This window comes from Pollachius pollachius (genome assembly GCF_949987615.1).
Source record: "Pollachius pollachius genome assembly, chromosome: 9".
NCBI lineage: Eukaryota > Metazoa > Chordata > Actinopteri > Gadiformes > Gadidae > Pollachius > Pollachius pollachius.
In genome coordinates this window covers 12,510,425-12,526,041 of record NC_136942.1, presented here as the reverse complement: position 1 = coordinate 12,526,041, position 15,617 = coordinate 12,510,425, and the positions used below count along the sequence as shown (strand labels likewise).

The following is a 15,617-nucleotide window of genomic DNA, read 5'->3' as shown; positions in this document are numbered from 1 at the left end:
AATGATGACAGTATGAATTGCATTGCTATAATTCATCTACTGCGTTTGTGAGATGTGGGCAATGTTGTTTGAATAATCTGTTCTGGAAATATAAAGAAAAAATATATAAATATAGTATATATATATATATATAGTGTAATTCAAACGAGTAATACAGTGAATGAAATGCTCAGATTTGATGCAACACCAACATATTGGGTGTATAAACTAAGAAAAATAGCAAATTATATAACGTCAAACAATGTTTATCGGTACAATTATACAATAACAGTCCTACTTCTTTATCTTATTACGTAAAAGATAGACAAATACATAGATCCAACTGAGAGGAGGCAAGAAAAGGCTCTGTGATATTTGTTGTTTTTTAATCAACCAATGTAAGACTTTAATTTTGAAGTTAATTTTGGCCACTATCTGCCCTCTTTCATGTCTTTCCAGGAAAATGCCTCAGATAATTGTTTACTTTGTGGGCCTGGAGACCCAGAAACTGTCTACGCAGTCTCTCATTCCATCTTGACACTTGAATTGCCAGAGTCTTGCATAACACACATCTCTTACATCCGGGATGGAGTGGTATTTTTAGACTAAGAGTTAAAAAAAGCAAAAATAAAAGGGAAAAAAGGGGGACGTTAGTGCACAGGCTCACAATACTCCCAAGAAAAAGCCCACATGTGTTTTAGTAAATGCTGGGGGCAGAGTGCAGGGAGGGAAGATCACTTCTCACAGGATATCAGGATGTGGCCTGCTCTAAACAATGCTTCTGCATGTGTGGAGGGCTTGCATCGTGTGCTATGATTGGTTTACCCCAATAAATTGGCATTTTGCTTTTCTTCTATACCTCTTTGTAGAGTTTTTCCTCATTTAATACTTATTTTGTATAACAGGAGCCACACAACTTCATATAATGAACTATTTGTGAAACCCAGGAACACCGTTTATGGGTTTGGAAGTTTCAAATAATTTGTCTCAAAGGCACAGCAACAACACACACTGCAAAACTAAAGAAGGTCTGAACAACAGTTCATATCAGTGGCCCTTGTTTTGCAAGGGGAGTTAACATGGACATAATTAGTGTTAGGTTTAGATTTGACTCACAATATTCTCATGCTGGTAGCCCTGGTCATCAAACACATTATCCAGCAACTCTGAAGGCCGCTCAGTCCAGTCCATGGCCCTCCTCTAGTGCGGTGCAGGGGGCGCCGATAAAGGACAGAGCTGGACAGAAGCCACCTGTAAATTAACATCAACAAAGTAGTTTAAATGCTACATTATTTTCTCTTTCGAAGAAACCAAAAACACAAGAAAACGTTTTCCATTTAATGTTTTTGTTATGGGTACACATGAGTAATATCATCACTGTCCTAAGGACAAATAAGGATTTCAGAATAAGTGAATTATTCTTATATAAAATATCAGCAATGACAGGCTAAGCATCTTTCTTTGAGGACATCAGAGAGGAGGCAGAGAAGTGTATTCCAACTCCGTACTGTGTAGGCACGGTGCAGTGTAGACAATAGTGTTTCAATCACCACTTGGCAGAACTACAAACACAGGGAGCAACATGACACCTTTAGACCCGCGAGGTGTCTCCCTGACCGCGGTGACCGCAACACTGCTGGGAGGGGGGGAACTAAAACAGAAGGGTATTTGAGGGCAGCAATTTGTGGTTAATGATTCTTAATGAGGGACGGCTGTCAATCAAAGCTGGGTATCTGGAGCTTTGCAACAAAGGTGTGGACATGTTACACACATATACATATCTATAGATATATATATCTATATCTAGGGTTAGGGTTATAGATATCTATATCTATAGACGTACAGGCAAACAAGACAACCAGGGAGGTCACAGGATGATAATGTTGACATTGTTATAGGATCTGTCCATGGGAAAGAGACAAAGGGTTGAAGTCGTGAGGGGCCCCTGAGCAGCAGGGGCCTTGGGGCCCCTCTCGGCTATGTGTCGTAGTTATGCTGTGATCACAGTTTGTGTGTGTTGCTTTTGCATATGTAGTTATAAATAGTAGAATGTAGGTTATTATTAGGTTCTGTTGCATTGGTTTTGATTGTGTATAAATCATTCCGTGGCATATAATATGGTATTTTAAAATCTGATTATTGTTCCACAATAACTTAGAAACTTATAAATATAGGTCAATGCACAGAAGCAAATAACGATGCAAAGAATACCAAGTGGTCAAAATAAGTGTTTTTTTTTACCAGCCTTTCTACACATCCCAACGTGCTAACTGGTAACATGGTGCCTCATATGAAAACATAGATGTGATGGAGGGGTACTTTTTTATTAGAAACCTCCCTTTTGATTTTCTGATTCACATCACTTCAGAATCTCTTTCTTCACAATCAAATTCCTGGTCGAAACCTCAACTTTTTTGTTCAGCACACCTGAACAAAACAATATTTCACACATTTATTTCCCATTTGAGTCGATTCGTCTCGTTCAGATACATTTCTCTCAACTTGTGTCTTACCTTCCTCTTTTCCCTCACACCTCCTTTCCTTGGTCCTTTCCCCTTCCGTCGTAAACCTGCGCTCTTGTTCCTCCTGTCTCTGGGTATTCTCTTGCTGGGATGGGTCAACAGTGTTGCTCTGAAGCAGAGACTCTCTGGTCTACAGGATGAATGTAAGATATATATGATTCACCAGGATACAAGGCCAGAGGTGCATTGAATGTTTTTTCTTGTTGCGATACAGTTTATTAAGGCGTAGGATTGCGGCTTCTGCTTGTGTTCGGTCTCTTCTAACATTTGTGAATGGCCTTTGCATGACAAGCTCTTTCACTCAGCTGGGTGATTCATTATCTAGATTTATGCTGATAGACAGAAGGATTCTATATACCATCATATATACTCAAATACAACAACTTGCTGTAAGCTAAGAGGATCTTGAGAATCTTGTTGAGGACCCAGAAGATCGTTAGACTGAAAGTATTGTTGGTTTGGAAACATGAACTAAAGGTTTTTCCTCATCTGCTTATTGATTTACAAGTGAGTCCTTTATCCCAAAAATATTGAAAAGTAAATGTTGCATGTACTTTTGGATGGATGCTGGATGGATGTAATTATAATAATATGGTAATGACTCCAGAAGGGAGAACCAGACTTTAATATATAATATTATGATGACTTTATTTATACAATATATATTACAGCAACTTCCTTGTGGATGAAACGTATTTAGAAATTCTAAGAATACATGCAAGACAAACATTTTTATGGAAAGGTCAATTGAAGGGGTTGAAACTTTGATCTACATTAATAAATATCTCACTATTTTTATCACATGAGCTATGTCGTAAAGAAACATTGTGCATCATATATTGAGCCATTTAAGTGCATTACTTATTTTTCTTCATTAATAGCATATTGGTAAAATTATTGTTATTAATAGATTATAATTGTTGAGCAACTCCAGGTAGGATATACCCCTCACTCTGCTACGAGTCACTAAAAGTTCTAGCTGGCTAATGCTTATCTGTCTCTTTCTCTCTCTCTCTCTCTCTCCTCACTGCCCTTTCCTCTCTCGACCACAATGGGCCATTCCTCAGAAAAATACTTGTCACGCACATGAGCAGCTGGCCTGTGTCAAGATCTGTGAAACAACCCAAATATAACTTCCTCTAAGCCACTCTTCTGAACCCTTGTTTACTTTGCAGCCTTGTTCGCTTGGGTCCTGCATTATGCTTCGATTTCCTCTTGCTGTCAGAATCTCCAGTCATCTCCTTGAATCTCTCTCTGTCTGTCCCTGGACCACATGGACTTTTTTTCGGTTGACTCCAGAACAAGATTCAATTGTCGTGGTGCTATATGTGGCTGGCCTACCCTCGCGCATGAATAGACATAATATATTGCATTGATTTGGTTTAGTTTCTTTACCCACTTATTTACAAAGTTGATTTAGTACCCTTTGTATGATCCCTGTCACCATATTACTGGTTTACCCCTCAAGTTCATTACAGAAGCTGAATGAGGTGTTACATTTTCCAGAGCCTTCCAAACTTTAAAGGTTATGTACTGAATACAGACCACCCTGAGATTCTCGCCTCTGCTGTTGATAACACATCTTTCTGGGAATTAGGGTTCTGATGATTGTTGACGACCACTTTATAAAGACAAAAGATATGTATTGAATGTAGTCTCAATCACCCTATCACTAAAGCTATTATCTCGGTAATTGATATTATAGTTACATAAAGACTCAATTTTTAAACAATATTTGACCTTCCAATTATCTGCATGAGTAATGTTTTGATAACCAGGCATTCCCATGTGATGTGTCTCTGTGTTACCTTCCTATTATTACTAGTACTTTAAGGTTGGTGTTATTGTATTAGTGGTCAAAGATTTTATTATATATTGTTTACTGATGCTAACTGCTAATTCCGGTTGCATTTCAAAGTGTAGTCGTTCTTTCGCATTGCTTGTTATTGCATTGTCTGGTATCGTTTGTATTTCAATCCTTTCTCCAAGCATAATTAGCTGGGATTGTGTATCAAACATTGACACTGCACCATTAAGGTTTTTAACTGAACTGTACCAGATTTACACCCCTCAATCTACTATTTTACCCAATACTTTGCATTACTTAAACCTCCAGGGCACCTAATATGACACATTGCAATGTGAAAACACAGCACTTTACCACTAAGTCCTCAGTGACTCTGGACAGAGTTTGCATCCAGAGCATGGGGTGGATTTGCTGTTCCTACTAACTGCTCATCACATGGGATTGTTTGATCTCTACCTAGACCAGGAGCAGACGCTGAGTATTATGGGATAGCATCCAGTCAGCTCTGATCCCTTCTACCACTGATGTCTCCAGAGGAAGAAGAAGAAGATAAGGAGACGTAACAACAACATTGATAAGGAGAAGACATTTTGACTTTTTTGGTAAAATAGGGAACGCATTTCCCTCCCTCTCACTCGCCACTATCCGCATATTAGAAGCATCTTCCAGGAACTGTCCATCGTGAGATGGGAACGACTGGGAATAAGGTTAATCTCTTCGAGGAGATGGTGCTGGGAGGTTTGCTGTTTGCTCTTGGGATAAACGTTTTTTATTCCAATGTCGTATCGTTAGCCTCATGAGACCACCCTGATCACGCGTGTTCACCAGTCTCGCCTTGACCTCATTGCAATTAGCAAAAGGGAAGGCAGATTTAGGTCACGACGAACTCGGAGCGCCAAATTCTGAAGAATGATGAGTCACAATTTGAAAAGACGAACAGGAAACAGAGGAGGTAGAAGAAATATGGGGAAATCAATTTCTGGTAAAAAAAAAAGGCCAGACTGATATTCATTGTAAAAGTGGAATGTCTGCATTGTCTCCAGCCTTGATTGAGCTGATTACTGATGCAGACACATGGTTACATGGTTCACCTTTAGTACATGTAGGATTGGTTCCAAAATACTCTTTTCAGTGTGGGATTGCAACTTGCTACCCCGCATTCGGTAGAAATAACCATCATTCAATGTGCTATGTGTGGGCTGTTCAGTGTCAAAAGTCACAAGGCATCCCCATTAACTGTCAGAGTGATGTAAACAACAATGGCGACCGTCTAAGAGACATCTCTGGATAGATAAGAGGGCAATCGTATAGCTAGTGGCTCACTATCAAAACATTAATAATAAGTAATATTCACTCAGTATCTATAAGTTTTTAATCTAAAGCTTAAATTGAAAATATGAGAATTCAAACAATTTGCTGGAGACACAGGTTACATTGTTGTGGGACAGGTTGTATTGTGGTGAGATGGGATTATTTTAGGGTTGAAGGAATGTCCCTTTAATTCTCATTCACATAATCAGGAGTGGAACTGGTATCTACATTACGATTGTAAATAATTTCATACCAAGATAAGCATGCTAAGGCATACGGTGGCTACACTTTCAGGAGCTCAGTTTAATGTTTTAATGACATGTGAAATATGTTGGCTAAATATGATGTGTTCATGCAAAAGAAAACCCCTCTAAACATTGCAATTTGTTGTTATTTCACTGAGGATATAATATATTATCGTTATAATAACAAGTTATTCATTCAGGAAGATATAATTACATGACTAAGAATAACACGTGATTCATTCAAGGAGGAATGGCGCCATTTGAAAAACACGCTCGAACTGAACTATAAAAATAAAGTTTTGTTTTCATTGCTAAGCCTCAATAAATCACTTACTGACTACATTTAAACCAATCCCCTCCATCTATATTGAACGGAACATAGTGCAACATTAACAAGTGGCAGATGAACAGGGATGCAGTTGCGTTACCTCAGTCTCCTCTTGGTTCCTTCTCCGGACCGGCGCAGCGGATTGTTGAGGATACAAAATAAAAGTATCCTTGGTAGTCAGGAGAGGAACACTGGACTGTGAGAGACTCCGAGATGTTCTGCTTGAAAAGTTCAGCCGTTTTCCATAGGGCTTTCATTTGAGTTGGGGGGTGGAGGGTAATTTCTCATGGAGTTATCTCTCTCCTCCCAGTTACAGCGATGTAGGCTGTGCTGGGAGACTGGTAAAATACATTCGATTGAGCAGCTGCATCGTTGCTGCTTTTCAAGTGGGTCGAAATGTTAAACAATTGAATAAGGATGCATTGTAAAGATAAAAATAAAAGAAAGATGATGAAGTCAGCGAGAGGAATGCACACTTTTCTATAAGGATATCACTTCAACAACGCCAAAAAGTGTACGAGTTATCACTAAATGTTGTTGAACAATTGAAAATGTAGACAATTGAATTCATAGAATGTAGTGAATCCACGTTCGCCTTCCTATGGTGGACATGCCAGAAGGACTATACCAACTCTGTCAATGTTTCAGGATGTATTGGTAGACCTACATTCTGCTCAACCCTACACACGATTACACATTTGTCATTGTTTGACATGAAAGCAAAGAGAAACATAATTAACTTTAATTGCTATCAAAAACACTTAACATGTGTATATTCAACTATGATGTTATTATGTCCAAAGTGGAGCCTATATTCATCCTATATAAAATATTTATCGCCCCATAGACCCCCATTCATTTCAGTTTCGATAATCAGAGGTGCGTCGCATCAACGCTTAATCGGCAGGTACCGGGAAACCTCATCAGCCAATAAGAGGTCAACATGCAATAGCGCGTATTAACCTAGAGAGGGAGTCATCTACTATTCAAAACAATGTAGCATAAAAGGGATTGTTGGGATGGTTATCCTTTCAATTGTCATTGATCCTGACAATTGATCACCCCAGCCCAATCGACAACCCCATTCCTAACGCCAACCCCCAACTTTTTCAATTACCGATTAAGTTCAAATGGGTCTTCCCATGTTGTTATTTTTGTTTTTGTCTGTATTGCGTTTTGGTGTGTATAGCATATCTTCCTTGTGTTTGCTGTTTTTGACTTCAATTGTCACTTTAACTTGTGAGCTTATGGCCTATCCCTGTGAATGGGTTGCCCCCTCACCTTGACCTGACATAAATACAAGAAACTGCCAAATAAAATGATATGAGCCGTCAGCAAGACCATGAAAATAACCTTTGTTTCTGGCTTGAATTAAAGCCCTCTGTGAGACCATGAAAGAAGGTTGAATTAAAAGTCCACCAAACTCCAATAAAAACTCTATCTCCCTTATCATTAGGGGAATAAGGTCAGTGCACCACCTAGGAGGTATGGACCTTTACTTTACACTTACTAACAACTGTCACGTTTGTTTATTGCTTTTACTTCCAATGCAGAGGTGAGAACGTCTGTGTTATTGAGAAACCCTGACACTGAGATAAAGCAGACCAAAAAATCATTGTTTGGCTCAAATTACATACAATTTGATGTCTGTAATTCTATGTTAACAAAACCAACCATGGGGATCCTTTACATTTGAATATTAAACTGCATCAATACGATATACGATTATAATAATGTATAAATATAACAATATATCATAATATAAAAATTGTAATGTATCATCTCTGCTGCAACAGCCTTAACGTTCTGCCCATCTCCCATGCTATAGCTGCTGCTGGTCCTGCAGCAAAGTGTGCCTCTAGCTGTTGTCTGGTACTCACAGCGTTACTATCTGCCTGGCTGGTCCCATGAAGCACATCAAAGCATTTCAAAAATGAAGACATATACTCATTACTCAGCCCCATGTCAGTTGTAAAACCTGTGCCATGTTTGGACATTTGGATAAATGATGGATAGCTAGCAGAGCTCCAAAATATAGTGGTTGTGGTGTGAATTGTGTTCCAACATGTTGAGAAGTGGTGAATAGATGAAAAAAAAAAAAGTGTTGGGTAGCTTGCCAATCACAGATACCACACATATAAATACATATATACAGTATCTACAGTGTATGTATATATATAACATTAAAAAGACAATATATGTATTTCAAGTTAATCTACTATATTATTCTCTGATAAATGGACTTATGCAATTGTGGTTATTTTGAAAGTATAATCACAAGTATCACAAAGACTCTGAAAAAAGAAAAAGATTGAGGATGCAACTTTATATAAAACATAGCAAAAGTCTGTCTTATCATTTACACAAAATAAGTTGTTTTATTGTTCTATAATTTGTCTAAAGTGTAGAATATATGTATACCGTGATGAAGAATCACGGTATACAGTTCTTTAATTTCATCAATTCATTCAATACAATTGAATGGTACATTCATATAAGCACTACACATTGTATCATATTATACATTGTCTGGTACTCTCAGATCCAGTGGTCTTACTATGGAGGGAGACGACACACAGAGCCTGGGCCGGAAACCACAAACTGGAAGGGGCGGAGTAACACCTTGTATGTTACAGAGATTATCTAATGAAGAGAAAATGATTTGCATGAGTGAAAGAAGCTTGCAATAAGTGTATTTTTGCAATGGCCAATCTACACATTGTTGATTTGAAACCTTTATGGACAAGTGAAGGGAACATGGAAGACAATAATCTTCTGTTAATCAGACATATTTTCAGTGGGATTGCAAACTTAATGTAATAACACTGCATGAATGCATATGCATATGACAAGATGCATATGCATTCATGTCATATTCATTCATTCATGAATGCACAATGCATATGACAAGATCATACTATTTATGATAAAGTCAAAAATCATGTGATAAATTGCACATTTTGTTATAGAGATATAAAAAACTAGATTACAATGTGCTCAAAGGAATTGGAAGCATTTAGGAATTTTGCTAGACCCGTACCATATTAAAGTGTCATCCATTTGTTTTAGTGAACATTTGAGAAGCTATATGTTGAAACAAAATGCTCACTCCCGCATCTTGATAAAAGGATTCCCTTCATTAAAAAAATAAAATTCTACATATAAATAATTGAGTGGCTCCAAAGCTGGCTGATATCATGGACTGCCAAAGGGAAAGGTTGACTGGCCTGAATAATTAAGAAAACATATAATCCACCCAAAAACATATCCGGATTGCAACATGGTCCTTCGGCCAGTTTAAGACAATTATGTTCTATGCCTTAAGGTAGCCGAATGAATCCACATAATGTTGTGCTTATTTTGCTTAATTATACCTTGCTTCAATCGATGTTGAACTAATTCTCATGTCAAATTGAAAAGAGAACTACCATGACAGTTGCATGATACACTCCCAGCCATTTCATATCGAAGGAATGAGTGAAAATTTTAATTATTGTGTTACTCCGGGTTCATTTAGTCGGGGAATAGCTTTATATATGTACAAGACAAAGTGCTGACATGTTAGGGCATTAAACCCTGTGCCCCCAATTGATGGTATTTCCCCTTTAATAGTAGATGTCCAGAGCTGCCCAAAACAGTTGACTGTTAACCTTTTATTGAGATACAGACATAACCCCTGGGGGTCAGGGTTCATCTCTCAAACTTACATATGTTACCCTACAAGCAGAGACCTTTCCAACAATGTTTTTTGTTTTGTTCTACGACAAAGTAAAAAAAAAAATCCTAGATTCAATGCAGTGGTGAGGCAGGTCTGGATTCAAAGAGAATTTACTAATATCTAAAAATATTGGATAAAACGATTACATTTAGCGATCTTGTTAAATAATAAATATGTGTAAATAACTTTGCAAACATCACTTATTATTTTGAGACAATATGTGAAAAGAAGGTGGTCTTTGATTCCCCACCTGACCATACCACTGTGATGATGTGTCAAGTTTAGTCCAGAGACTAAACTCAGGCTAACTGATGCACAGTTATGAATGAGCCTCCCAACCTGTGGGCAGCTGCAGTACAGTTGGCTGAACTGAAAACTCCACATAATACCCATTGAAACATTTCACAGCTGCTCATAGAAATATGTCAAAGACATACTATGGAACAGTTGACAAGAAAGAAAAAAATACATATTGCTTCTTAGATCATTTCAGTCTTTGTGTGCATGTGTGTAAATATACAACTCATGCTTTAGATTAAAATAAAAACACAATATAACTCAAGGAACTGTTGTCCATTTCCCCAACAGTTATAGAATTGGCTTCGATTAGTGACTTTCATTTGCATTATTTATCACTAACATTTGAAATGCATATCAGCATCAAGAATCAATAATCAGTATTTTAAAGAAGATTTTAACGGTGGTCATCAAAATAACAAAAAACAAATATCAGTTATTCTTTGTATTCCAAAAATAACTAATATCTGCAGCTTCTTTGCACATGCATAACAAGGTTGGCGTACCTTATAGAAAAATAATGGGCAGTCAAAATGGTTTAATGGACATAAAGGAATAGTTGAACATGATCTCAAATAACTTCAGCTTGGCACATTGCTGTCATCAGCTTCCAGATCTTTACAATCCACAAAATACAGAATTTAAATCTTTTTAAAAATAGCACAAAATAAAATATTCCTGTTCACTGTAAATTTATTCAAATGGCCCAAAAAAGTTTCTCACAATGAACAATGCCACCATGCACCACATCTGCAGTTAAGGTCAATGTTAATCAAGATGTCTAGGAGTATACAAATCCACAATCACCTTTCAAAGTTACTCTGGATAAATCTAGAGTAAGTCCACCTAGGACTATATACTTTTGTGTGTACACAGTCCTGTGAAGCATATCATCAAATGAGCACTGAACATATCTGGCATCTCAGTGCTACTTACTTATTCCTGAGGAAACCCTTTTTCTAGAAAGTGCACATGTTTGTGGCATCGCATTTAGCAACTGCACAATTCTGAGATGGATATTTTACTTTGCAATGCAAGCATTTGTCAACCAAGCGGTCCATTCATGTGATGTTAATGCATCGTTGCGAGCAGCCTTTGTCTCTGTGCTGGGCTGTAACCTGCTCATTTAGACGTGGGAGTATGAGTTGGCATCGTTGCTTGGAAATAGATTGGTGCTCTGTGGTAAGAAATCCGAAAGAGAGTGAAGATAAAATAGTCGATTTCGGAGGGATTTCTGTTGGACAGCTAACGTACGACAAAGTATGTACATTTTCCACACCCCATAGTGTTTATGGACTCGATATTGTTTAATACAGCAATACAATTTAAAATACATTAAAAAATATTTAATGTTGGACAGTAACTGCCACTGTTGAATATATGGTGCGGTTCTGTGTGTGAATTGCATATTTGTGTCTAATCATGCTGCCATGGACACCTACCTACATGACTAAATGGGAGGAAGAAAACACCCCTGGATTCTTAATGACCATCTTATTCTATTAGGTTATAAGCATTGGTACACCTACACATGGCATGGCTCTAAGTGGGGGACTGTCTGCTGCAGCTTCAATTATGATTTACAATTTATTTATAGTTCTCTCATATGCTGCCTGTATTTCCTTCATCTAATTATTAAAACATGCATCACTTGATCTAGAACAAGACCCAAACATAAATTAATATACTTTAGGCCTCAGAAAATGAAAGTAACATGAACATAATAAGCCTAATGTGAAGTGGACAGTTTATATTTATTATTTCATTTTTGTAAAATTTGTTTTAGAAATGTTTAGTTAGATATGTTTGTGAATGGTTCTTTTCATTTAATCTTTAGATCAAATGTTATGTTGTACATAATATGTTACAGATGGCAACATACCCATGTATAGCATAAAAAATGATAATGTTTGGTAAAGAAGAGATGATATAATCTGATATAATATGTTTGTAAAGTTATACTTCCCTTAAGGCCAGGATTATGTATATGGGCAGTACATCTCATTCAACATTGCTCTATATTTGTATCATTAGCAAAAAGGTTGCAAATGGCCACAATTGATAAAATACAGTCTGTATCTGTTTACAATTATCATGTAAGAAGACTGGAATAGCAGCAAATCCCAAAAGTTCTTTTTTAACCAAATACTTAAGGTGAAAAGTCCTGAAAGTAGAAAAATGCAGGGACACATGCACCACACAGCAGGTGGTGTTTTGACATTCAACAGATGTGAGAGAGTTAAAATGTCCACACTTTAAACCTATAAATTACACTCATCTACAGTCATCTGTTAAAAAATGACATATTCCACAAAACGACTATGTCTATTCCATGTTTGTTTCTTCAAGCTTGGTGTGCAGTGATATCTCAACCTGGGATATCAATTTAATATATTCAACTATTACTCAGTATTAGTTCTGCTGGATCTCTTTCACTACTTTTTGAAACAGTACTTTTTCAAACTAATCTAGTTGAATCGATAGCTAATGTACTATATCTACATATGTATATATATATATATAAAGTCTTTCGGTATTTGAAACAGTCATACAGTAAAACATTACAGCATTATACCACCACGTTCTAAAGCCATCAATGTTGTGCAGTGTGCAGCAGGGTCACCTCCCTCCCCGTGCGGTCAGACCTAGCTACATGTCCATCAGGTCCTTCAGGGCTCTCTCTATGTTCATCCGATGCCCCACCCTGGTGACCCCCAGGTCCACCAGGTCGTCCTTCTGCAGCGACGGCAGGTGGCTTCCCTCGATGTCGTTGTCCAGGAAGGCGTCCTTGTGCTCCGACAGGTTCAGGTGGTCCAGCCAGTCGGCCACGTCCTCCTTGCTCCAGAGGATCAGGGGCTTGGAGGCGAAGGGCTTATTGGAAGAGGCGGAAGGCGACGACAGCAGGGGGGAGGACGAGCGGGAGATCCCAGAGCCCAGGGGCGGAAGCACGTAGAGGTCGGCCAGGGCGGGGGAGGAGGGGGAGGAGGAGGAGGCGTTAGGGGGATGCCTGAGGCCGGTGTCAGGAGGAGGGGAGAGGCTCGGGGAGGGGGACCTTTGGTTGGAACCGGAGAGTGCGCTGGAGTTGGTGATGACCTCTTGGCACGAGAGCGACGACAGGACAGTCGTGGAAGCGAAGGTGACTGTGTTCCTGCGCGGCACGCCAGAGGAGAACTCCGGGTTCCTGGAGGGACACAGGAGAACACAAATGTTGAATTCATGAAGAACACGCAGAATGTACCTCAGAGCGAAAGGGATGCATGAAATGTACATCAGTGATCCATGAGAGCTTTTAGCAAACTGCTCAGGTAGAGCCAATATGTGACAAAACCAAAGACACCCAACCAAAGACAGCCACTACCTATTCATTCAAGGTCAGACAAACGACGAAATGTGACAGAATGGAACGGAAAACACTGCGTCATCGCACCTTCCATTGACTGCTACGGCCATGCTTCCCAGCTGAATGAAAAAGGTGAGGGGTAACATGTGCAAGGAGAAAGGGTACGTAGCCTACCTGGATCTCCTGGTTTCCCCAGCTTTAGACATGTGAGGGAGCTTCCCCTCTCCTCCGTCCCGGGGCGTGCGCGGGCCCTCCCCAGGAGCAGTAGGAGGTGGGACGTAGGAGGGAGGTCCTCCTCCGTTGTAGGAGCTCTCGTCCCGATGTGCCATCATGCCCTCGTGTCCCATGTCCTTGCCGCTCCTGTGGTGGAGCACCACGTTGTGCGTTTTCACCTTGGTGCTTTTGTTGGATTTGTTGATCATGGCCGCGGCGGTGAAGGCCTGACCGTCTGCATAGACGGAGCAAGGGTCCAGACCCTCGCCCCCTCCCTCCGAGGACAGGGTGGACATGGAAGAGACGTTGGACACGGTGCCGGTGGTCTCCAGCTGGGGGTCCCCACCGACCGACCTGCCGTCCACCTCCACCTCTATCCCTGAATCGCCCACCGGCCCGAAGCTGTCTAGGGAGACTTCGGGATAAATAGGAAGCATGGTGTTGGTCAGGCCAGCTGGTGCACACTTTATCTCATGCTGGCTGTTTGTGGGCAGGAAGTAGGAGGGATAGAACGGGGAGACGGAACTCTGGCGGGCGGCGGAGGCGGAGCCCGGCGAGGCGTTTTGCGTTTGCTTCAGGATCTCGGTGATGGCTAGGGCCTGGTCAGAGGACAGGTTGTTGGTTTGTTTCAGCAGCTCGGCGATGCTGCTGGCCTGGCTCTCAGAGATATCGAAGCTGTTGGCGAACTCTATCGGCGGCGGGAGGGACTCGGGGAAGAGCTCGTCCTCGGGGATGTCCACGGACGCCAGCGGCGGCGGCGGGATCATGCCGAACGGGAGTTTGACGGGCTCCTCGGCCGAGCTGACGGTGATGAAGGTCTTGTGCGGGGAGATGTGGATGTGAGACGGGTTGTGAGACAAGGGAGGCGCGGAGGCCGGCTGGCTGTGGTCCTTGGAGGCGGCGTTCTTGGCCCCCCGCTCCTCTGCCCCCAGCAGACCCCCCGAGGAGCCGCGGCGTGCGCGGTCCGAGGTGTGCACCATGAGGAGGCCGGCCCGCTTGTGTTGGGACAGGTCCTCGTCCCGCTGCAAGGGCTCCGCTCTCCTCTTGTCCTTGGCCAGAGGGTGTTCGTACTTGGTGTCCGTCTCGTACTTGGATTCGGTCATCTGCCTGGGGAGCGGGGACACATGGTTCACAGGAGGGCCGTGTTGGAAAATACATTGGGAATGGTAACAGCTTCTTTCTTTTTTTTTTACAGTGTTTTTCTCAGTGTTTTTCTGAATATTGAAATCTGAATAGTTTGTGTGTGTGTAGAGAGAGAGAGAGAGAGAGAGAGAGAGAGAGAGAGAGAGAGGAGAGAGAGAGAGAGAGAGAGAGAGAGAGAGAGGGAGAGGGAGAGAGAGAGAGAGAGAGAGAGAGGGAGAGGGATTGTTAATTATAAATAATAGTATGATAATAGATTCAGAATTGCATATGAAACAGTTCAGTTTCAGTTGTGAGGGGTCAAAGATACTCCCACATCAACTAAGGAAATAAATGGAGCATGGAGATTTTAAGTAATATTAGGTTGAATTATTCCTTTTCTAATTAACAATATTGTACTTATCTGATTTCCCATGTATAATGCTCCATAGTTCATATCTGATTAAAGGTTTCTCATGAACCCAGGATAATCCAGCGCAAGAGAGATTTCCAGACAGCAGAGTGGGCCATACAGAAGTGGACTAAACTGTTCATTCTGGATGTGGACAGACATCAGAGAGTGAATAGTACATGGCTATTAATTCAACATTATACATCCAAATCACCATATTTGATGCACGACTTTTCATTATTTATCCTACATTGTATAGAGAGCAAAATGATCGTACATATACGATAATTAACGTGCAACTGACAACGCTGGGCGTGTGGCATCAC

General features: G+C 40.4%; 1 protein-coding gene across 1 annotated transcript in view; it reads right to left on the bottom strand.

Annotated features, from left to right (window-relative positions):
* Window positions 1-12,856: 12,856 nt before the first annotated feature.
* LOC307080392 (SH3 and multiple ankyrin repeat domains protein 2-like) overlaps window positions 12,857-15,617 on the bottom strand; it is a gene marked incomplete at both ends in the record, with an annotated part of 31,936 nt that continues 29,175 nt past the window's right edge. Inside the window, 2 exons of the mRNA XM_079743077.1 lie at window positions 12,857-13,388; window positions 13,722-14,867. Of these exons, the coding sequence (XP_079599203.1) occupies window positions 12,857-13,388; window positions 13,722-14,867 (1,678 nt within the window). The remainder of the gene's footprint in view (window positions 13,389-13,721; window positions 14,868-15,617) is intronic.